The sequence below is a fragment of the Myxocyprinus asiaticus genome, chromosome 10, assembly GCF_019703515.2.
Source record: "Myxocyprinus asiaticus isolate MX2 ecotype Aquarium Trade chromosome 10, UBuf_Myxa_2, whole genome shotgun sequence".
Taxonomy (NCBI): domain Eukaryota; kingdom Metazoa; phylum Chordata; class Actinopteri; order Cypriniformes; family Catostomidae; genus Myxocyprinus; species Myxocyprinus asiaticus.
Genome location: NC_059353.1, coordinates 34,349,762 through 34,372,601, shown reverse-complemented (window position 1 = coordinate 34,372,601; position 22,840 = coordinate 34,349,762). Strand labels below are relative to the sequence as shown.

Below are 22,840 nucleotides of genomic sequence, written 5' to 3'. Positions count from 1 at the left end.
CCTCCTGGCGCCTCTTAGGAATCTGATGATCAGATCGTGCTTCCCTAAGGACTTACCGTCGACTGCATTGTGGTGTGCTGTTATGGCGGCAACGTACACCAAGGTGGAACGGGACAGCCTCCCTTCCAACCTCTCCTGCAGAAAGGAAAGCACTGATACAACTGCGCATCTCTGGGGGGCTGGCGGCTGTGTGCCCGTTGCAAACAGCACCCAAGCCCGTTTTAGAGGTGTCTGTCATGATCATGACGCGCCTGGAGACCAGTTCTAGGGGAACACCTGCCCATAGAAACGAGAGGTCGGTCCAAGGGCTGAAAAGACGGTGACAGACCGCCGTGATGACCACGCAATGTGTCCCGTGGCGCCATGCCCATCTCGGGACTCGAGTCTGAAGCCAGTGCTGAAGCGGTCTCATATGCATCAACCCGAGTGGGGTGGCTACCGCTGAGGATGCCTTATGCCCCAGGAGCCTCTGAAAAAGTTTCAGTGGAACTGCCTTCAAACAGGCCAGCACCAACTGGGCGCGCTTGTTCGTAAAGTGCGCTGTCAAAGAGACTGAGCCCAGCTCCAAAACGAGGAAAGAGATGTTCTGAACCGGGAGGAGCTTGCTCTTTTCCCAGTTGACCCGAAGCCCTAGTCGGCTGAGGTGTGAGCACCAAGTTCCTGTGTGCACACAACATGTCCCGAGAGTGAGCTAGGATTAGCCAGTCATCGAGATAGTTGAGAATGCGAATACCCACCTCCCTTAACGGGGCAAGGGCTGCCTCTGCGACCTACGTGAAGACGCGAGGAGACAGGGACAGGCCGAAAGGGAGGACTTTGTACTGATTCGCCTGACCCTCGAATGCAAACCGCAGGAAGGGTCTGTGTTGAGGAAGAATCGAGACGTGGAAGTAAGTGTCCATCAGGTCTACCGCCTCGAACCAATCTTGATGCCGGACGCTCGCCAGAATGCGTTTGTTTCAGCATCTTGAACAGGAGTCTGTGTAAGGCCTGGTTCAGTACTCGCAGGTCCAAGTTTGGCCGCAACCCACAGCCTTTTTTCAGTACGATGAAGTAGGGGCTGTAAAACCCCTTCTTCATCTCGGCCGGAGGGACAGTTTCTTCCGTAGGAGGGTAGTGATCTCCGCGCGCAAGGTAGCAGCGTTTTCGTCCTTGACCAAGGTGAAGTGGATACCGCTGAACATGGGCGGGTGCCTGGCGAACTGAATCGCGTAGCCGAGTCGGACGGTCCGGATCAGCCATCGCGACGGACTGGAAAGCGCAAGCCACGCATCCAAGTTCCGTGCAAGGGGGACCAAGGGGACAACGTCGTCGGACGTTGGTGGGGCAGGTGGGGCCTCGCGGCGGGGCGGAGCTGAGTCTAGGGACATTGAAGCACTTAACTGGCTCCTTGTGACCACCCCCGGAACAGCCTGGGATGGGGGAGGAAGAGGCCTGTCCTTGTAACCCGTGGAGACTGCAACATCGGGGGCGACTGTGTGCCACAGCTGGGCGCTCAGGGTCGGGAAGACCACAGCTGGAGCACCATTTCTGCAAGGAAAAACCCATGGACGGTAGTCGTGATGACGACCGTGCACACCGGGTATGTGACCCAGGGAGGAAGGAAACCGCTCTTTTGCTGAACTGTTGGGTACCGCAGCCACTTGGGCATGCGGCGAAATCAAACAAAAAGGCAACAAAAGATTTTCCACATGGCCCTCCACCGGGGGTTGGAGTGGTCTTCTTACCAGCTCCAGGTGAGTGGGTTTTGTCATCCCTGGGTCGCCGTCTCAGGAGTGCTTTGACGACCTCCGTGGGTTCTTAGCGGCCGACTGCGAGAAGGGTGGCGTCTGCTTCCTGCGGTGGGCTCCACACCGGGACCGGGCCAAAGGGGCGGGCTGCGGTGGAGCCGGTGCAGTCACCGCAGGGGGACGCCCTTGGCAACAAGCAGACGGGGTGCGGAATCTTGAGCCACGCCGGGGCAGGATGTGCCGGATAGCCTCCGTCTGCTACTTCACCGCCGAGAACTGCTAGGCAAAGTCCTTGACGGTGTCGCCGAATAGGCCAGCCTGGGAAATGGGGGCAGCAAGGAACCATGTCTTGTCAGCCTCGCCCATCTTGACCAGGTTGAGCCAAAGGTGGTGCTCCTGGACCACTAATGTGGCCATCATCCGCCTGAGAGACCGCGCCGTGACCTTCGTCGCTTGGAGAGCGAGGTCGGTCACCGAGCTTAGTTCCTGCATCAAATCTGAGGCAGAACTACCCTCGTGCAGTTCTTTCAACACCTTGGCTTGGTGGACCTGCAGGAGAGCCATGGCGTGCAGGGCAGAGGCAGCTTGTCCAGCGGCGCTGTAGCCCCTGGCCGCCCCGCCATTGAGAGTAGTGAGGGCAGGGGAACTGCGGAATCGGGGCCTGGCAGTAAAAGTTGCCTCCCATGATTTCATCAACTCCTCGTGCACCTCCGGGAAGAAAGACACTGGAGCGGGGCACGCCTGCTTTGAGCGGCGCCGCGAGCCCAGGAACCAATCATCGAGCCACGAGGGTTCAGGGGAGAGCGGAGGCCAGACTCGCCATGAGACGAGCCGGCGGACTCATCCGGAAGCCCGACTAGGGCTGGGGAATGGGAGGTCCGCGGGGGATACCCGGCGGAGGTGATCCCATTGGGATCCCATTTCTTACGAAAGCAAGCCACGACCGCAACGTTGCCATGGTCATGATCTCGCAGTGAGAACATGAACCATCCACGAACGCTGCCTCCGTGTAGGTCGCGCCCAGACACGAAAGACAGCGATCATGACCATCCGTAGTTGAGATAACGACCGCAACCAGGAATAACACACAATCGGAAAGACATCTTTAAAAAGACGCGTCTTTAAAAAGACGTTCCGTGTGTGCCGCTCTTTTAGAGAAATATCCTCTTTTAGAGGAGAAAGCTTTCAGAAAATATACTCTCTTATTTCTGCCGAAGCACCCAGTGGCATTCTCTGCAGTGCACCAGTGCAGAGGAGGGAAAAGCCACTGAAATGCGCCGTCAGATCCAGCAGAGGTGAATGAACAGTAGAAATTCAGCTCAGTGAGCATGACCGTTCGGCTCCAAAGAGAAAATCTGAATGAGTGGTTGCATACCAGCTCCTTCTATACCCGTATGTCCGGGGGAGTGGCATGCAAATACCACTCGTCAATTTTCACTGGCCTTTTATCAAAGACCAGAGGTGTCTCGGGCTCCCAAGGATGACCCCTAGTGTCACTACATCGACACAACATCGAGTGAGTGACAGATAGGGAACTTAAGCCTGCAGTGAATCAGTTGCTGTTTATTTATTTGCACCAATACAGCAATTCAGTTGGCCTAATAAAAAGTAACATTTACCAACATATATTTTTACTAAAATATTTTTGTGAATTAACAGTATGTGCAAAACTTTTTTGGAACCCATTTGAATATTATTTAATTATATTATAATTAATCATTGTGGGTTCCTTTCAAGTTTATTATTATAATATAAAATTTAATTATTATAATTGAGGATTAGATTTGTTTTTATATAATAGTAATATATTTTAGTATTTACTTCACCTTCACTTGGAGCTTTTATTTTGGCAGACTTGGAGCCTTTATTTGGTGGTGTTTAACAGTTTACATTGTTCCTCATTTTAAATCTGGTTATACACCGTCATCTCCTTTTCTGTGATACTGTTTTTAGATTTGTATAATAACTTGGCTTTGACTCTGGCCTTCAGGACAGCCGATGGAACAGCACCCTCTTACTTTAATTCACTCCTCCAGGTCTATGTTCCCTCTTGCTCCCTGTGATCTAAGAATGAGCGACGCCTGATGGTTCCGTTGCAATGTGTCACAAAGTTGCTTTTCAGATCATTCATATTCTCTGTTCCTCAGTGGTGGAAAGCGCTTCCACTAGATATCAGATATATTCTCTAGATATCAAAAACATATGTCTTTTGTTCCAAACTGCATATAGACAGTTTTGTACAGTTGTACAGTTTTACCATTATCCATGTAGCAGATATTAATACTCATCTTCAATTATTTGTATTTTTTTGTAAAAAGCTTTTGAATATAAAGTAATTTCACCATATCGTGTGATATCCTAAAATAATCTGTGTTGTAAAATATTTTACTAACTTTTTACACATATATTCGTATTAATTTCAAAATGAGTTATTTCAATGTGGGACTTTTATCTTGAAAAATTATGTCACCAGCATCTCGTCTCATTATCTACAGACACACACCAACACAGAGTGAAAGCACAGGACAGCGCCGGTTACAGCTACAAATGCACAAAATGTGTCACGCTCCATCATTTGAGTAAAATGTAATTTTTTTGGAGAAACACGATTTTATAGTTTAAGCTTTTTTTTTTTTTTAAATGTCACTGTTATCTCGAAATTCAAACAATAAATGTTGTATTTATACTCTTTAATGGTGCGTGTGACAGATTGCGGTAGCTCGCCATTCAAACAGAGCAGGGAACAATGCTCTTTCTCTCCAACTTATCCACCTTTTTCCTACGTCCCGTGATGCTTATCGAGAAATATGGGCGTTACTTCCGATGTCAAGTAAACACAGCTGTTGTTGCGGCGTACGTCCATTCATTCTTTCGTTGTGGTGTTGGGATTTTGAGGAGAGCATGTATGATTTCATATGGACATACATCAATCACTATATCAGTGTGTTACTGAATGATAATTAACTGCAAAAAAGTCATAAAGACAAAGAAAGCGCAAACAAAACCTGTGTGCTATTTCTCCCAGATGCAGTTGAGATTTAATCTAAGCACAAACGCAACATTGAGCAAAATTATTGGTTGTTTTAGTGGAGTACCTGTGTTAGTTCAGCTTCAGATGTGTGTGCTTGTCATCTTGTCACAATGCATGTTCAAATCAGACAGACACACTGAGGAAGAGCTGTGAAGTTCTCATACTTGGGTATATAATTGCTTTTTCAAGTTTTCCAATTGGACGGTTATTTCCTTTTAAATCCTCACGTAAGTTTAAACATTTGTTCGGTGGGTGATTGACTGGTGAGAGGTGATGTTTTGCTACTGTCCGGGACACATCAGGACGCCGTTTTAAACCTCAAATGCGATGTGGTTTTTGACTACCTCTGTATGTGTTTTTGTGATCCAATCAAAAAACATTTTGCACCCCGTTTACAACTATATTTAGCGCTGACCTTTGCGATCGGATCATCCGATATGCGTCTTATTACCAGCTGTAAACAGGGTCTTAAAATGACTGCAGCCAGAGCTAGGGAATGATGTAGAATGGCTTCTGGCCAAAGTCCCACCCACATTCATTTCCCCAGTAAGATCCCCAGTAAAAAGGTGGAGAGCATGAAAAAAAAACATGAATGAACCTCTGAGGGTATGTTGAAAGATCCGGTACACACTGAAATATGTCTTCTCTCATGTAATTGCCCAGTCTGTTAATGTTGAAATGACAATGGAGAAATTGAATGGGGAATATCTCGAGCCCCGGAGCAGCACTCACGGGACCAGCGCATATGTACATTGAACCAGTGATAATTTAGCAGAGATGGGCCACTTCTATTAAAATGAATGGGAGAAATTGGAATGCTCAACCAAGGAGCTGCGAGCACCCAATGGATGTAGAAAGGAAGTCCCGCATTAGTTAAAAGAGCCAAATACCTTTTAGATACAGACATCACCTGTCAATCAACTCTAAAACATGCATGCACATTAGCTATACAAGCCGGGAAAATTGCATTACGTAATATGAGGTAAAGAATCACGATTTATGATACCAGTATTGTAAGATTTTATTGTTGATTTGAAATATGTTCTTTGATCCTAGTCTTGACCAACCGTTTTTGAGATTTTGGTCTTTCTCCATTCAAGTAGATGGGAGCTGCACTGGCATGACTGGAAATAGCCTCCAGAGAGCAGTCCAAAGATGGCCGACAGTGGACTGAATTGTTAGAAATACTCTGGCACTGAACGTACACGTGAAAACCACGCGCCCGCACTATTCTCTGCTATCTGCAAGGCGTGAAAGGTTTTCATTCAACATTACAACCCAAGGAGGGAAATGTTCAAACAAAAACAAAAAAATTATACTTCGGGTATTGTAATTTAAGACTTCAACACTTTTTAATGGCCTTATTTTTCACCAAATTGATTAAGACTTTTAATACTTTTTAATGACCAGTGGATACCGTGACTATTGATAAATTTATGATCTAAACAGAAAAGTGCGAAATTGGAACAGGTATTCAAAAATCTCAAAAGGTTTTACTATATGTGCATTTCAAAATATGCCTCATAATACAGGCTGCACAGAATTTGTGGTTGCAGAAGCCAACAGACAGAAATCAAATGTTGGCCAATTAGATATTGCTTTCAGTTACCAATGAAACAGTAGTACTCTGAGCTTTAACACATTTTACAATAGTTACATTTATTCCACAGAAGTCCAGATTTTCCAACAAGTATTGCAGAAAATGTGAGAAAAGTGGGCAAATACCATTCTTTGCCTTGGCTGAACTCACATTGCAAGCATAGAAATAATCCAAGTAATGTACTTTAGTATTGAGAGAGAATACAAATTGTTTAACCTAAAGCCAGGATTCTCACACATTGACTGATTAATTTTCATGACTTATTTGTGGTACCTGGATCAAGGCTTATAAAAAATATTTTTATAAAAACTGCAAATCATAATTTCAAACTGATTTCTAGTACTGTATATTTTCCATGACTGTAGGAATCCTGCACAGCAGAAACAGGAGAAAACTAAAAGAAACACTCACCTAATTGTTGGAGCGTAGTTGCTTTCACCTGTGCAGGAAGATTCTCTGTTTGTAACAGACTCTCATAAGCTTCCTTTGCGATGCGGTATTTCTTCTGCAGACAGACAGAGAGATCAGAGATGTTTTAGCAGACAAAAGGGTCAGCGCTTTTATGGCCCCTCCGGGTGAACACAAAGGGCCCTGTCAGACTGACCACAATGAACAGTCTCAAAGTGCAGACCAGGAAGAGAGGAAAGACTTAACTGACCAGGCCTAACACACAAGAAGAGAGACAAATACACAGACAGATGCAGGGGGAGGGTCAGTCTAGGACAGGACAAGGCAGGCCAGACTACACATAAGTGAGACAAACACAGACATGCTCCGTATCAGTGTAACTTGAGAAGCCCTCTCAGAATTAGTGTTTGTTTTACTTAGTAACCTTGACACAGATTTTTAGTGGAGTTGATGGCTGACCACCAGAGCCTCGTAAAAAGACCAGAGCAACACAACTCCAAACACACACAGGTCTAACAACATAAAAGCAATCTTATCTGTGTGTGGTGGTGGACAAACTCAACCTATTGTAAAACTGAGGCATTGGTTGGCTGGTTGGTGTAGCCGTTATTGCTTACAGCCTTGTAAATCATGAAGAAAACAGGCATGCAGTTTGAGAAACTGCAATTAAAGATGTAGTGTTATTTTTTTAATGTTAGAATACTTCCTTTTATCCCAGCTTAATATGCAGACACAACTATACTATAAGGCAGAGCCATGGTCCTGTTCGTTTTCTGATCAATGGAAGAGGGGGGATTGTTCAGAAAATCTGCTTGAAAACAGTTTTTACATTTGCAATTACTTTTGCATATTTAACACAAGGTTGGATAAAAACTATCCCGGTTTAATAGTGCGCTGACTGGGTGACGACAGCCTGAGGCTCATCACAGAGACTACAGGAAAGATCATGCAAAATGGAAGGATGGAGGTGATTGGTTGACTGCACGCGCGCACACACACACACACACACACACACACACACACACACACACACACACACACACACACACACACACACACGGCGTCAAGGTGGCGTCCTAGAAGCAAATCCATCACTCATGTCGATATGTTTGGGCAGGAGCACTAAACTGTGTGCAAAAGAAACCCCCCAGACAGATAAAACTGCCCAGTCACATGACCTGTTTCATTTACAAGCGGTCATTTACAACATTAATAGACCTCAACAGATGAGTTCCAGAAGTAAAAATTCTCCATAGAGAAACTGATTTCTTGACAAATTAATAAAACTTTGAAGACAGAACTACGAGCTTTTTACAACCCATGTTTTCCGGTGTTTCTTTTTTTTTTGGATACTACATTTTTTGGAAATATTTGTGTTTCATAGGGGTACCAAGTAACAGTACAACACACTGAACAGACAGTGCATCTGTCCCTCACAGCCTGATTTTCATTCACTTTAGTGTTTACTTTAAGGAGAAAATGAATGGGAAATATACTTCCGGAACCAAGGTCACTGTAGTGCTTTATCATACAGGACCAATAAAACACATCCCAAAAACATTAGTACCTGCGCTACATTAATTACACACACACACTTCAAAAAACGTTAGAAAAGGGGAACACTCACCTGAATTTCATATACATGAGCGATGTGGAACTGAACTGTGGGAACAAAAAGAGGAACTGAAATGTCGTAAATCTTTTTCTGATGGATCATTCAAATCTGATATCAGGTCATTTAAACAGCATTCTTTGTCTTCTGGTTTTTCGCTTTAGCTTTGAATAGCTTCTGAATGAACAAGCACAGGGAGGGAAGAATATTAGCTTGCCCTTAGTGCACTTCAAGCATGTCATTACTGCCAGTGTGCAGGGCAACACATGCCTGAATCCAGTCATGCAGTTTCCTTGGCAACTAGTCTCAGACAGGGTGGAAATAGCAACAAGGGGGAAAATCATACTGAGGAAATACTCGGTGAAGACAGGCTTTGCCTTTTCCCTTTGAAATCCTCTCCCTCTCTCTGGGAAAGAACAGTCTAAATTTATTGTACAGAACCCACTCACCACTTCAAAATGTGACTGTAAATAATGATTTTATAAAAATGCAACTGACTTAGGAGATATTATCAGGAATTGTGGAATAAGTTTCCACTGTTATGCCGACGATACCCAACTTTATATTTCTTCGAAACCCAAAGAAATTTCACAATTCTCCAAATTAGCAGCGTGTATCAATGAAATTAAAGACTGGATGGCCAGAAATTTCCTTCTACTCAATTCCGACAAAACAGAGGTACTAATTATTGGACCAAAAACCTCAACAAAAAAAAATAAGCCGCTAAAATATAATTTGACTCTCGATGGATGTACTGTTACAACGTCTTCTACAGTGGAGAACTTGTTATATTTGATACCAATCGGTCCTTTGAAAATCACATTTCCAATGTTTGTAGAACAGCATTCTTCCACCTCAGAAATATTGCTAAGTTACGACACATGCTCACTGTTGCTGATGCTGAAAAACTAATTCATGCATTCAATGACCTCAAGACTAGATTATTGTAATGCATAATTGGGAGGATCCCCTGCAAGTTCAATAAATAAACTTCAATTGGTTCAAAATGCAACAGCCACAGTGCTGACTAGAACCAAGAAATAGGATAATATTAGCCCCATTTTATCGTCATTACACTGGCTACCTGTTAAATTTCGTATTAATTTTAAAATTCTGTTAACTATGTACAAAGCTTTGAATGGTCTAGCTCCGCTGTACTTAAGTGACCTCCTACCACGCTATATTCCGTCACGTTCATTACGATCGCAAAATTCTGGCCTGTTAATAGTTCCTAGAATATCAAAATCCACAAAAGGAGGTAGATCCTTTTCATATTTGGCTCCTAAACTATGGAATAGTCTACCTAACAATGTTCGGCATGCAGACACACTCACTCAGTTTAAGTCTAGACTAAAGACTCATATATTTAGCCAGGCATACACCTAATTTATCCATCAATTCACAATTTGGCTGCTTTAGTTAGGTCTGCCGGAACCAGAAACATTTATCATAATCTATAACTCTGCAATAAATTGAATGGCATCAATGCTAATATTTTTCTATTTGTTTCCCTGTCTCAACCTCAGGATTCATATCACCAGAGCTGGCCAGATCCAGCTCCGTTCCTGCTTGGTGTCGGACTCCACCGCTACGTGTCTCTGAGTGATGATGACTAAATGCAGCCGATACCAGCCAGACATCACTTCAGTCTATTATGATGGACTTCAAGGGATGAACTGATGGCAACTCCAACCATAAGACATGGGATACTTCATATGCCATTGCCTGAACCTTGGACTTAGGATAGACCTCACCGAAATGACCTGTCGGTTGAACTGCGATGCATGTCACTGATCTCTAACTGCATCACCTTGGTCTAATGATGGACTACATTCTTAAAATGGAAACCATAGACTTTTAATTATTTGCCAACAAAAGTATTCATCAGCCAACTAACAAAGGACACTGTATCTATGTGAACTTCTGCAGTTAATCCAGGATGACCTTCAAAAGACATTAGTCATTAACCTTACAGTTCATTCAAAATCTTTGTTTAAACAATGGCCCTTAACACTTTGTTTACTAATGTTAAACCATGACTTGCACTGCCCACAAAAAACTAGGGCTACCCCCTAATTGTTGACCAAACGTTTGTCGATGAGAAGAGTCTTGGTCAACCAAGTTTTGATTGGTCGGTTGGTCGCAGAAAGAGAAAAAAAAACTCCACAGGAAGTGGTGAATTCACACAGTCAGTGACGGACAGACATGATTGTTTACATAGCTGGTCCATGCGGTAATTATGTTGGGCAGGAAATCCAAAGTGTGGGATCATTTCGAGATGGTAAAGGATGACCCCAAGAAGGTGACATGCAAACTCTGCAGGTAAACATTCACCTATCATTCATCAACCTCAAACATGGCCTATCATTTGAAACATGTAGGTAGCCTATCGTTAACCACTTAGCATGGACACCCGCTCTAACGTTAGATAACCTAGATAAATATGCGCTATTAGGCTACATCCAAGTGTTCATGGGGAGTGGGGAAGCTAAATCAGTACCTCGCTTACTGCATGTTTAACTTAATTTATAGAGAGAAATGCACATTAACAAAATGTTCAGACAGTCTCCTTGCTTGTTAATGCATGATTTTCTGTAAAGCTGCTTTGAAATAATGTGTGTTGTGAAAAGCGCTATACAAATATACTGAAAATGATGACTTAAAATAAACAGTTAGTTGAAGCTACTTACTTTCAGCTTTGGACAAAGTGCAGGGTGTGGAGTCAATCAAAGCCAGCTGAAAATGCTGCAAGGAGACAAATGTAAGTTTGATTAGACCGGATTTAGTTAATGGCACTGTGGATTCAGTGCACCAAGTATCTTGATGCTGTTAATCATGCCCAAGTGATTTTTCACATTTAATAACCTACATAATGAACAATACAAAGAAATTACCATTGGCTATAGTGAAGGTGCCGTTTCTGTTCCAACCAACACAGTCATACTTAATAAATAAAAAAATAAAAAATAAATGTCTCTAATAATACGAAATGAGCAATACTAAAAGTATAACACAAACCTGCATTTTAATTGCGTCAAGCACCATAATGCCATCAAAAACAGATCTGACTAACAGTTACAGAAATACTCAAACAAGCCCATCTGGCACCAACAATCATGCCATAGTCAAATTCACTGAGATAATTTTTTCCCCCCATTCTGATGGTTGATGTGAACATTTACTGAAGCTCCTGACCCATATCTGCATGATTTTATGCACTGCTTCCACACAATTTGCTGATTAGATAATCGCATGGATGATTGTTGGTGCCAGATGGGCTGGTTTGAGTATTTCTGTAACTGCTGATCTCCTGGGATTTTCACACACAACAGTCTCTAGAATTTACTCAGAATGGTGCCAAAAACAAAAAACATCCAGTGAGGGGGAGTTCTGTGGATGAAAACGCCTTGTTGATGAGAGAGGTCAACAGAGAATGGCCAGACTGGTTCGAACTCACAAAGTCTACAGTAATTCAGATAACCTGAGTTGAATGCTATTCTAAGATGCGGGTTGGCGCTGTTTTGACAGCACGAGGGGGACCTACACAATATTAGGCAGGTGGTTTTAATGTTGTGGCTTATCGGTGTGTGTGTGTGTGTGTGTGTGTGTGTGTGTGTGTATATATATGGTAGTATTTCATGTTAAATAATTTCAAAAACTCTGGATGTATGAAGGTAATGAGAATTTGGAGGAAAATGTTCTTAAATGTCACACAAGGGAACAGCAAAGTCAAGAGTATGTGATCTTGCAGTCATCACTGAGACAGCTAATTTCATACATTACAGAGTTCTATGGTGAATTAATGCACAGGCATGCGCACAGGTCATGGAAACAGCCATGACAAATCATCACAACATTAGTTAAGACCTAAAGTGACAACTCCAGACTTAAACAACAACAAAAAAACAAAAACACCAGCTATCCAGGTTACCAAGGAACAGAGCCAAAAACCTCCAATCTGGAGTAAAGCCTCTGCCCTTTAATTAAGCACTGAAACCTGTCTTTGCCTAAAGGTAACTGGAGAAAACCCATCCACCTGCATAGCAACAACTGAGGAATGTGTCCATGCATTACAATGTACACATGGACCTCAAAGACACATTACAAATGGACTGAGGGACTATAAGAAGGTTGACATTAAAATGTCCACAATCATTCACGGCTTGCCCAGTATACAACAACCAATGAACAGACAATAACCAACACAGATACCATATTCATAACTCAGCACAATGAAAAGATAAGTAACCAAGTGCAAGTGTGTTGCCATGAACTAGCAGTAAATGTCAAACATTTAACAATCAGAGCACTTCCACGCCAACAATTCACCCTTAAAGCCACAGCCATCATTCAAAAAACATGCACGCGCACAACTATCTGCTACACACAGACACCTTCTTACAAACAAAATCAAGAATTACTGACCATAGCAAGCCATTTACGCAGAGCAGGTCTCCCTTGGCCAATTGTGCTTTCTACATGCTCTCTCTTTCTCTATGGCTCTCGACTGGCTAGTAGATAATGCAGCAGGATTACCAGTGTCTCTCGCTCTCTCTAACACCAATTACTTTTTCAAGAGAGAGCACCGGCAGCAGCTGAAAGATGACATGCTGCTCTTTATTCCTCTCTCTCCCTCACACTCACTCGATACCTCCAGACATTTTAACATGCACACACCATGTGCCTGCAGTTAGCTCTTGCTCTCTGCAGGAAACCAGGACAGAGAGACAGGAAGACATGGAGTGAATGGGAAAGAAATAGATGATGAATGCAGAGGTAGTGGTCTATTCATTGCTTCATACCAGCAGACAATAAGGGTGCTTTTAGACTAGAGTGTTTGGCGCAGACCAGAGTCCATTTGATGTCAGAGTTCGGTCTGTTTGATCGACGTGAAAGCAATTTTCATGAGTTGATTCAGGTGTGGCTAAAAGAGTTTTAATAATGGAACAAACATGCTTTCATTCTCAAACTATAACTAACTGAGCTTCACTCTCTCTGCTAGTAACCCCATTTTCTGCCATGACGGTGGGATGAGGTAAGCATTCAAGTAGGTAGGCAGGTAATTTTGGCTGATAACTATTTGTTATCATTAATATTATAAATCTATATTGTTTAACCTGTTTTAAAACAAAAAACATACCATCCACACAAAGTGAAATTACATGCTTCAAGAGAACGTACAACCGTTTCATCATAACTGTTTGCAATGGAAGATAAAAAACAAAAAGCTTGATTTCATCTGCTTCCAATTTTAGCTTAAATGCAGCAACCAATTAGGTCATCAATATATCATGCATCTCTACATGCAGCTATGATGATAAACTATGGATATGCATTAACATAAATCTTTCAATTTTAACTACACACAAAATCCAGAACAGCAATTAAAACTGGTGTATATGCATCAATCTAATTTCAGTGCAATCAATGCCGTCCCTTTTGACACTGTCGTTAACAAAGCATGGCAATAAAAAAATAAAAAATAAAAAAAATAAGTGTAATACAGAGATAGCAAGATAATCTTGTGGTGTCTCTTATAATAAACACTTACCAAAGGGTTAAAGAGGTGGGTCTGTTTGAGTAGTGCTAGGCTGTGTGGGAGAGAGTGCAGACAGTTTAAAAGAGAGAACTGCTGCCTTTTTCATGGCTTATTATCGATATGCAGATGGTTTTATTTTGGTCAATAACTGGCCAATAAATATCAGCAGCCGATACATCTGTGCATCCCTAGTTTTAAAGGGGCATTCAGTAGTTCTCTAGCTAGCGTTAGCATTGCTCTTCTTTGTGTACTTTAAGTACCGATACAACAGTGATGTTAGATGCTGTCCTGCCATCTATCAACGTGGATCAGCATGATGGTCTCAACTGCCCCCTCCAGTTCTGGAATATCATTTGCATCTGGAAAATGTCAGAGTTTGAGGTAATTTCTAAAGTTATTACTAATATAATATAATTGCTTTGCCTAAACACAAACATCAGAATTCAAGCAAACAGACTTCTACAGTTAAAGGTACACTCAGCGATTCCTGAGACACACTGCTGATATTCAAACTCAACTGCCAAAACAAACACACCCCTCCCTTTAGTGCTCCTTTGGAAGCTCCGCCCCCCCCAAATTCATGCACGCAAGACGATTTTACGCACACCAGCTCCACACACACAACTCTCCTGCAACTAAAACTAAAATCACAACAACAGCATATATGGGTTGTGAAACAGCAAAATTTATGTTACCTACCTACTGAGAAGAAAGAGAGCAACTTCTACATCAGTCTTCAAGCCTTTTACCTCTCGGAGGTCTCTCCACTGCTGAAAAGCATCGCCGATGTTGACGCGGCTCCTGGACCTCGATTTATCATAATCCTTTTTTAGTTTATATTTGTCTGACCTTTCGCTCTTGGTCTGTTTCTCAGCCATTCGTCCTCCTTGGAGTTTAGAAAGTTTGCATCAGTCAGATTTGCTCTCTCTCTTCTAATGAATTTCCCCCTCGCTCTGCCCCCACCCCCCATCCTGTGCACGCGCAAGAACCACCCCCTGTTGCTGATTGGCTGGAGTAGTGTTGTGTGGATCAGTCTGCTTCACTTTGTTTTTGTCCCATTTACAGAGCCAGGGCTGTGTACAAATATTAGATTTCTTTTCAGCCCAACCACAGAACAAATAGCTAGCAGACTGTGAGGAGATATTTGCAGAATTTGGCAAAAAGTGTATTGGATTAGAATTACTGAGTGCACCTTTAAGGGCAGATTATTATTGTCCCTCATATCAAGACTATTTGGAGACGATCTACATTTCATGTTATTTATAAAGAGTTATTACCTTTATTAGAGAACTGCTTAGCATAAAATAAATGTAAATTATCTAGCGATATAGAATGTCATGGTAAAGGAAAGATTAGAATTGTTTTTATGATAACATTTAGCATGTCAATGAATACTGTATTTGGCAAACTTGTTTTGTTTCCAAGCAACCAAAGTCATGGTTTACACAATCCACAACAATTGCTGTGCCAAGCTACTTTGCACTAAACGAATGAAGATGTATGCCCTTTCATAGAGGTGGTGGTAGATGGGCCCCCATTACTACAGCTGTGATAATAAAGAAAATAAAATTACACATTGCTTTCCAGTTGAGTTTGATAACACCACTGAAAACTGCCCATTACTAACATACGTTGACTAAACACGTAATTTTAAAAAGTTCGAGGGAAACTTGTTTGAGTTTTCTGTAAATTCCACTGACACCATTTTAGAGAGTGGTCAAAACAATTAATAATTTCTTACCTGTCCAACAAAAAAGAAGCAACTTTGGCATCACTACTCAGGTTTTTCTCTGTCATCAAATCTTTCCACCTTTTGTATGCCGTACCAATGCTTACTCAATTGTTTTGCCTTCGCTGGTCTTTGTCTTCTTGTTTCAGACTTTTTTTGCTTCTTCAGCAGTACAGCTACTGAATTTCATGTGGTCTCGGCTGCTAAAGCACGATAATAAGTATGTTCCATTGTGTTCTTTACGCTCTTCGCATCACCAAACAACCCTGCGCTAAGGATAGCCAAGCATATCTACAGACACATTTCATTCAGCCGAATACCACTGCTATCTGTAAATATTGCTACTCTACATACAACTGTACTGAATAAAAACATTGTGGAAAATTTGAATCAGTATTATATATATATATATATTTATTTAATTTAAAAAAAGTACAATACATTCTCATGGTTCAGTCAGTACTGTTTATTTTTGTAATAAAGTTCAGCACTATTTTACTTTGTGTTATTTTTTCATTCTGTATCAATTATAAAAACTATCAGTTGATTAATCAGTTATCGGTAAAATCCACTATCGGTCGACCTCTAATTCAGATCACTCTTAACAAAAACACAATTCATTCGTTAATATGTAAAACTTTTTAAATTAGCCCCAAATTACTCAATGCACCTTTAAGGGCTGTAAAACAAACTATCCTCACTCCAAAAATGTGCTTGACATATTACATAATGTTTATTACAGCTGTGTTATCTCATTGGTTTTAAAATTAATTCCATATTTATTATGGAAACGTGCAGAAAGGGTTTTAAAGAAATATTTTGTTACAGCAGATATCTAAAATTAGGGATGCACCGATACCATTTTTTCTCTTCCGATCCAATTCCAATATCGGAAATCTCAGTATCGGCCGATTGGTTTTTTGCATAATCAGTTTAGAATATCTTTACATTTTTGTGTGGAACTAATTGGAAGTATTCTTTAATATGTAAAGAAACACAAACCTCTAACTACACATTATTTCAATATAAATGTATAGCTTATTAAGAAACACTTTATTATTAACTAGTATACTGGATATGTAGCAGAAAAATTAACAGTAATTCCAATCTTCAAGTCTTCAGTAGAAAAGAAACCAGTGTTTTATTTTTGCCTTTTTCTTTTCAAAAATGTTTCAACTTGCATCTGGACTTTAAAGGATTCAGATCTCTTTTTTGTTCAATTTAGTTGTAAGACATCAGTCCACTTCATTCACACAGTTATTTTTTGGAACCCATTCAACTTAAATATTGTTATAAATTGTAAACAAATACTAATGATGGCAATACTAATAATAATACATTGTTTTTAATATTATTATTGACTTAATTTAAATACAACAGTAATATATTTAAATCGTGCACTTTTTAAACCCTCACGCTTTTATTTTGATATTCTAAACTGTTCTGTGTCTGTTTGTAGGCAAGTTCACAGTAGTTTAATTTGTTTCTTATTCAAATTCTGGTAAAATGCACCTCCGGTGCCGTTCTAAATGCATATAAGTGAACCAAACTATTGAGCATCTACATCTGAGATGCTGTTCTTGAATAGTAGCTCAAATATTGCCTAAATAAGGCTAAAAATAGCCACGAGTGCATCACCAGTCTGTGCGTGAGTTTGTGTCAACAGAGCAGCACCATTCACTAATGCGCTGGCGCTGCGCATGCTATATATTTACTTATTAAACACAGCCTTTTGTGATTCACAGAGCTATAGCACGTCTTCAAGTGGCTTTGAATAAAATGCACGAGTCATATGAACACGAGTCTACATTACACATACAAAATCTAAACATGAACACATTCTGACTCGTATCATAATATTCTTGTTTACGTAAATGTGCTCATTTATTTATTAGTCAGTGTCCGAATTTCGTATTTGCATCACTTAAAAGTAAAATGAAGTCAGTGCGCATTGGTACACAGGAGCGTAAGCACACGCACAATGTACACATAAGTACAGCCAGTTTCTGCCTTTATAAATCCCCATTTGTTCTTTAGTTTTGACATAGGATCAAATCTGATCATACGTACATTTTATAAATGAGGCCCCATGACTTTAAGGCCTTGAAATAACAATTTTAAAATTCCCTGTCATTTCCAAGTTTTTCATAACCGTGTGAGCCATGTCACATGGAGTGACAGTAGTCTTAGCGACTTTGCAGTTTATTCTGGCTAAAAATCGTCCACGCAGACGTGAGACTATCTGACCGACAAGAAAAACAATCTGAAATCAGACAGTTGAGAACAAAACATATGTGATTGTGCTCAAGGATTGCATGTTCAGGCCTACTTGCTACTACTCAAACAAAACTCCTAATATCCTTCAATACAATCAACCTCATGAACTTGGCAAATCCAGTAACTAGATCTTTCTCAGAAGTGCTCATTGTAGTAGCCTGTAAGCTTGACTTTGTTTCCCAGCAGTCTGATAAAAACCTGTGCATCACAACTCCTGAAAACTGCATAAAAGCCAGCTAATTCGATGGCTTCTTCAACAGATCTGCTGATCTCAGCCAACTATTGTCAGTTTTTTCCAATGTACATCAGATAGTCAGTAAAAACTCAGTGAGCATTAGGCCTGTCACGATAATTATGTTATCGACTTATCGTATGATATATGGACATGACCTCGATAATTTTTGCTGACCTCAATATTGCCCATTGTGTTTACATGCGTGTTTGTTTACATAAGAATGAATGTCACCAACATTTTAGCCAGTCACGCTGCATCTGTGCTCTCATCCGCTTTGTGTTGGAGGTGGGGCTCAGGCAGCTCCACACACACACACACACACAAACACACACACAAACACACACACACACAGTGGACAGCACCAGGTGAAGATTGTGTTACTCGAGGCTAAGTGTTTTAATAGCTGTTTTTCCTGATGACTGCATAATTCCAGCCAGAAAGTTTGGAAGAATAAGTCTTGGTTTCAAAGCCGCAATCCAGAGCTCCGGTGTGGGAACATTTAGTCTTTATAGCGTATGCCTGTCACTTATTTAAAATATATATATATATCCTGCTGTTTGCATTAATTCCAGAATCTGCACGAATACAGGATATCCGCTTTTATGCGTCCTTCTCCCTCTCCCGTGCAGCAGCGCTTGTTGAATTTGGTGTGAGCGCACGAAGATGCAAGTGAATGGAAAATGTGCTTGTCCGAAGGACAATCTATAAGCTCATCTAAAACATGACCAGTCCATCCAGTTTTCTGAGCTGGGAACAAAAAAAAAAAAAACGCAGTTGGAGATGAAGAGGGGCCTTCCCGACTTTAATTTTTTTGGACATTCCGATTCCAATGTCTGAATATTCTTAAGAATTAAAAGTTCATTGCTCTTTAAAAGGGTGTACTTGCATTATTATGCTATTATATTATCATTATATCAGTGGTATAAAATGGTCTTAAAATGACAATAATATCGTTTATCGCAATTATTTCTGGGACAATATATCATCCAACAAAAGTAGTTATCATGACAAGCCTAGTGAGCATGCACAATCAACATTTCCATGCGAGACAAAACTACTGTCTGGAATTGCAAACAATAATTTAGAGTTTTTGGTCATGTCCTGAAGACCTCTGAGGGTATAGGATAGATCTGGTGTGGCTGAGGAGGAGGGACATTTTAGGAAGGAGTAGGAAGTCAACAGGCTTCATCCAATCCTCTGCATGAAGGTTCTTGTCCTCCCTTATTAGGCAGTTAAGCCCAGATGGCTTTACAGCATGCATATGCTCTAAAAGAGCATGCAGAGCAGCAAAAATGACTCCCTCCCCTGCCCTTGATTGCCTGTACAAGACGAGAGAGATGTTCATAAAGGACAAAACACAAGAGACTCAGATGTTGCCTGAATGCCTGAAACAACAACCCCCCCCCCCCCCCCCCCCAAAAAAAAAATATATATATATACACACATACATACATACATACATACATACACACATACATACACATACACACACACACACATATATTTTTTTATAAACAAAAAATAAAAAAAGAACAATTCTAAACAATAGACTATGCTGTATATACAGTATATTTACAGACTGTGGAGCTGTTGAATAGAGAGACATGACGAAGGTCAAAACTCACTGATGACCTACAAAATTGTTAAAGTCTGCCAAAAACAACACCCTGCACCACTGTGATCTCAACTGTCCAGCATAGAAGCCAAGAGAAGGACAGCTAGTTGTAAGCTTGTTAATCAACCTAGTAAAAAAGGATTCGCAGTTCAGAGTTCACAAAGCTTGAACATTTGCACGCAGCATCGTACAAAAGTTCTTTGCATTAGCTTGCGTTTCCACTCTCCTGTGATCCAATGCATTTGAATGGTAGAGCATGGACAGCGAAGTGTAGCTTGACCGCCCCTTAACAGCAAGCAAAAGAGAAGGTTACACTAATGCACGTACAATGAAAGTCTATGGGAGAAGGCCGGGAAAAACGTTCAAATGCATTCGTTAGCCAGCTAAGCTGCATATTTAAAACTAGTGACATGTGAAAGCAAATTAATATCTTCATGCAGCCGAGAGAAACGTATAAACAAATCGGAAATGCATAAACAAATCAGAAACGCATCTGATTTCAATAAAAAAAAAAATTATCCTCACTGTAATGACTTCAGATCGATCACATTCTTGCGCTAAAAAAGGCTAGACACAGCGCAACAAATACAGTTTAATACAGGTGTCTCAATATGCTTTTAAAGTTCTTTTTAATTAGACACATCATCTAAAAAACAGCGCTCCTGTACGAGATGCTGAATAAACAAAAACAAAGCGAAACAAAGACGTTCGTCTAGTGCGCGTTTACATAGAAAAACAAATGGATGGTTGCAAAAGCGTTCAGTGTGAACAGCCCCTTACAGTTGGTGGAGGTCTTTGGCCATTGCATTTTGCCCTCTTATAAGCGTTTCTCAGATTAAGCAAGGAGTTGTTTAAATGCTTTGTCAGGAAAGATGTTCAACTTGGAAATGTGTTTAGAGATTCACACTTTCGGTTCCAGTCTGTTGTGCTCCGTCTGACTGAATAGCCCCTGGCCTGGGCTCATAGTCTGAGCCGCTTCACCACCGAGTTCAGCCGAATACCACTGCTATCTGTGAATACTGCTACTCTACATACAACTGTACTGAATAAAAAACAATATGGTATTTCGCCATTATTATGAAGCTTGAGTATGGAGTAGTAGGAATCAGTGCAAGTGAAACACCATGTGAACTACTGAAGCGCCCCCCCCCCCAACTTCAGCACTTTTTTTAATTTGAGTGTTATTTTTTAATTCTGTATCAATTTTAAAAACTATCAGTTGATTAATCGGTTATCGGCAGGTCCTCGCCAACTTAGTTATCGGTATCGGTAAAATCCACCATCAGTCGACCTCTAGTTATTAGTCATACCTTCAGGCTTGACTCATAGTCTGTGTTGACTTTAAACATCAGGCCGAGTCGCAGATGGATCTCCTTGGCTCTTAAGAAGCTGGGGTCAACGTATAGCACCTCCTGGAATGCCTTTATCGCCCTGTGGAAGACAGAACAGCAAAAGAAACCTTAGGGAAAAGACATTCCCCATATTAACGGTGAAAACATGTAAACTAGGACACTTAATCTATCATGTGTGTATTCTTCCGTTACAGCATCGTTAATCCCAAATTTATATGGGATGACACTGATGTAGCCATTTTGATCATAGTTTAAATATAATGTTGACAACAAATTATAAATTCTCCATTTAACCCAAATTAACCCAAATGCATGTGATCATATTATAAATGACTGATTACATCATAAATTATAATCAAATTCAAAATATAATAACCATCTATGGAATTAAAATGTCAAATGAAAATTATGATTTAAAGAAAAAGGCAACAAATGGCATTGCATTGCATGGAGCTTCAAAAAGAAAAACTGCTTGTAGCAAAGCATCATTGCCATGGAAACAGTCATGATGTAAAATAGAGACTGTAGTAACATGTCTGTATTAATGTGTGGGTGAGGAAAATGATATACAAATTTGAAGAGAAAAGAAGAGTGCCCCACAAACACACACATTGGACTATTAAAGATGATCTCCGCCTCTGACAGAGCGATTGCAACACGAGGTTTGCTCACAGTAGTGGGTTTTGTTTATACAGTCTCTGCTCAGGCAAACAGAGTGTGTTTTTCCTGAGCCACAGCCCACTGAACTCAATGGCCCCAAAACCCTCCCTCCTCTCCAAACACTCTTTTCTGCTCTCTCTGCCGAGCACTGCAGTGTGTGAGAGCTCCCCAATGGACCATGCATGCCAGAATGCAAAGCTTTATCATTTATTTTTCCCTGTAACCAAATTACTCTCACACTGGTTGCAGCAATTAGACTAAAGGCCATCTAAACAATTACTAAATATGCAAGTGTTCATTAGACAAATTACAATGGTGGCTGACAACAGAAAAAAAAAAAAAAAAAAATCAATCTAATTTGTTAGAAGGGCCCTTTGAGCTAATTGTTTACGAAAACAAAACATTCTGTCTGATATAAAATCGAAACAAAAACCACACACATTTTACCTCCCAATTCTCATTACAGCAATATGGAAAAGATGGTCATTATTGCAAAGTGAATTTTTTTATTTTATTTAAACTGTAAAGTATGTATTCATCATAGCAGCTTTCCTTTGGTATTGCCTCTCATTTTAATAATAATAATAATAATAATAAAAAATAAAAAAACAGCATATTTTCTGTTACGGTAATGAGAATCGTCATTGAAAACAATTAGAATAGTCCAGACATGTTACGGTAATGAGAATAGGTGGTAAAATGTGCTTTAGTGTCCTGAAAATAATGTTACAACACAAAAAAATCTTAATGGTTCAATATGACCAGGACATTCCTTGAAAGGTTTGGTGAGAATCATCCATTTACACCAAAACTTTGCAAACCCAGGATGACTGATTTTCCAGAAGGATTGGTCGCAAAAATCTGTGTCCCAAACGATGCATCACAAGTCATATATTTGTCTGTGGTGCTCTACCCATATGCTAATCTGTGATTAAGAGTGTGCTAAAGGGCATTTCAACTAGCCCTGTATAAATAGCCAGTTTTAGGGTCATATTTACCTTACACCAATCAGAAACATTTCTTATAGATATACTGTATGGATGTACATCTTT

The 22,840-nt window shown here is 40.7% G+C and overlaps 1 protein-coding gene across 6 annotated transcripts in view; it reads right to left on the bottom strand.

Annotated features, from left to right (window-relative positions):
- LOC127446728 (lysine-specific demethylase 6A-like) overlaps positions 1-22,840 on the bottom strand; it is an 85,364-nt gene that overhangs the window by 32,995 nt on the left and 29,529 nt on the right. For all 6 annotated transcript variants that reach the window (XM_051707861.1, XM_051707865.1, XM_051707860.1 and 3 more), the window contains 4 exons: positions 21,087-21,207; positions 11,072-11,126; positions 8,397-8,431; positions 6,773-6,866 (listed from right to left, as the gene is read on the bottom strand). In XM_051707861.1, coding sequence (XP_051563821.1) covers positions 6,773-6,866; positions 8,397-8,431; positions 11,072-11,126; positions 21,087-21,207 — 305 coding nt within the window. The remainder of the gene's footprint in view (positions 1-6,772; positions 6,867-8,396; positions 8,432-11,071; positions 11,127-21,086; positions 21,208-22,840) is intronic.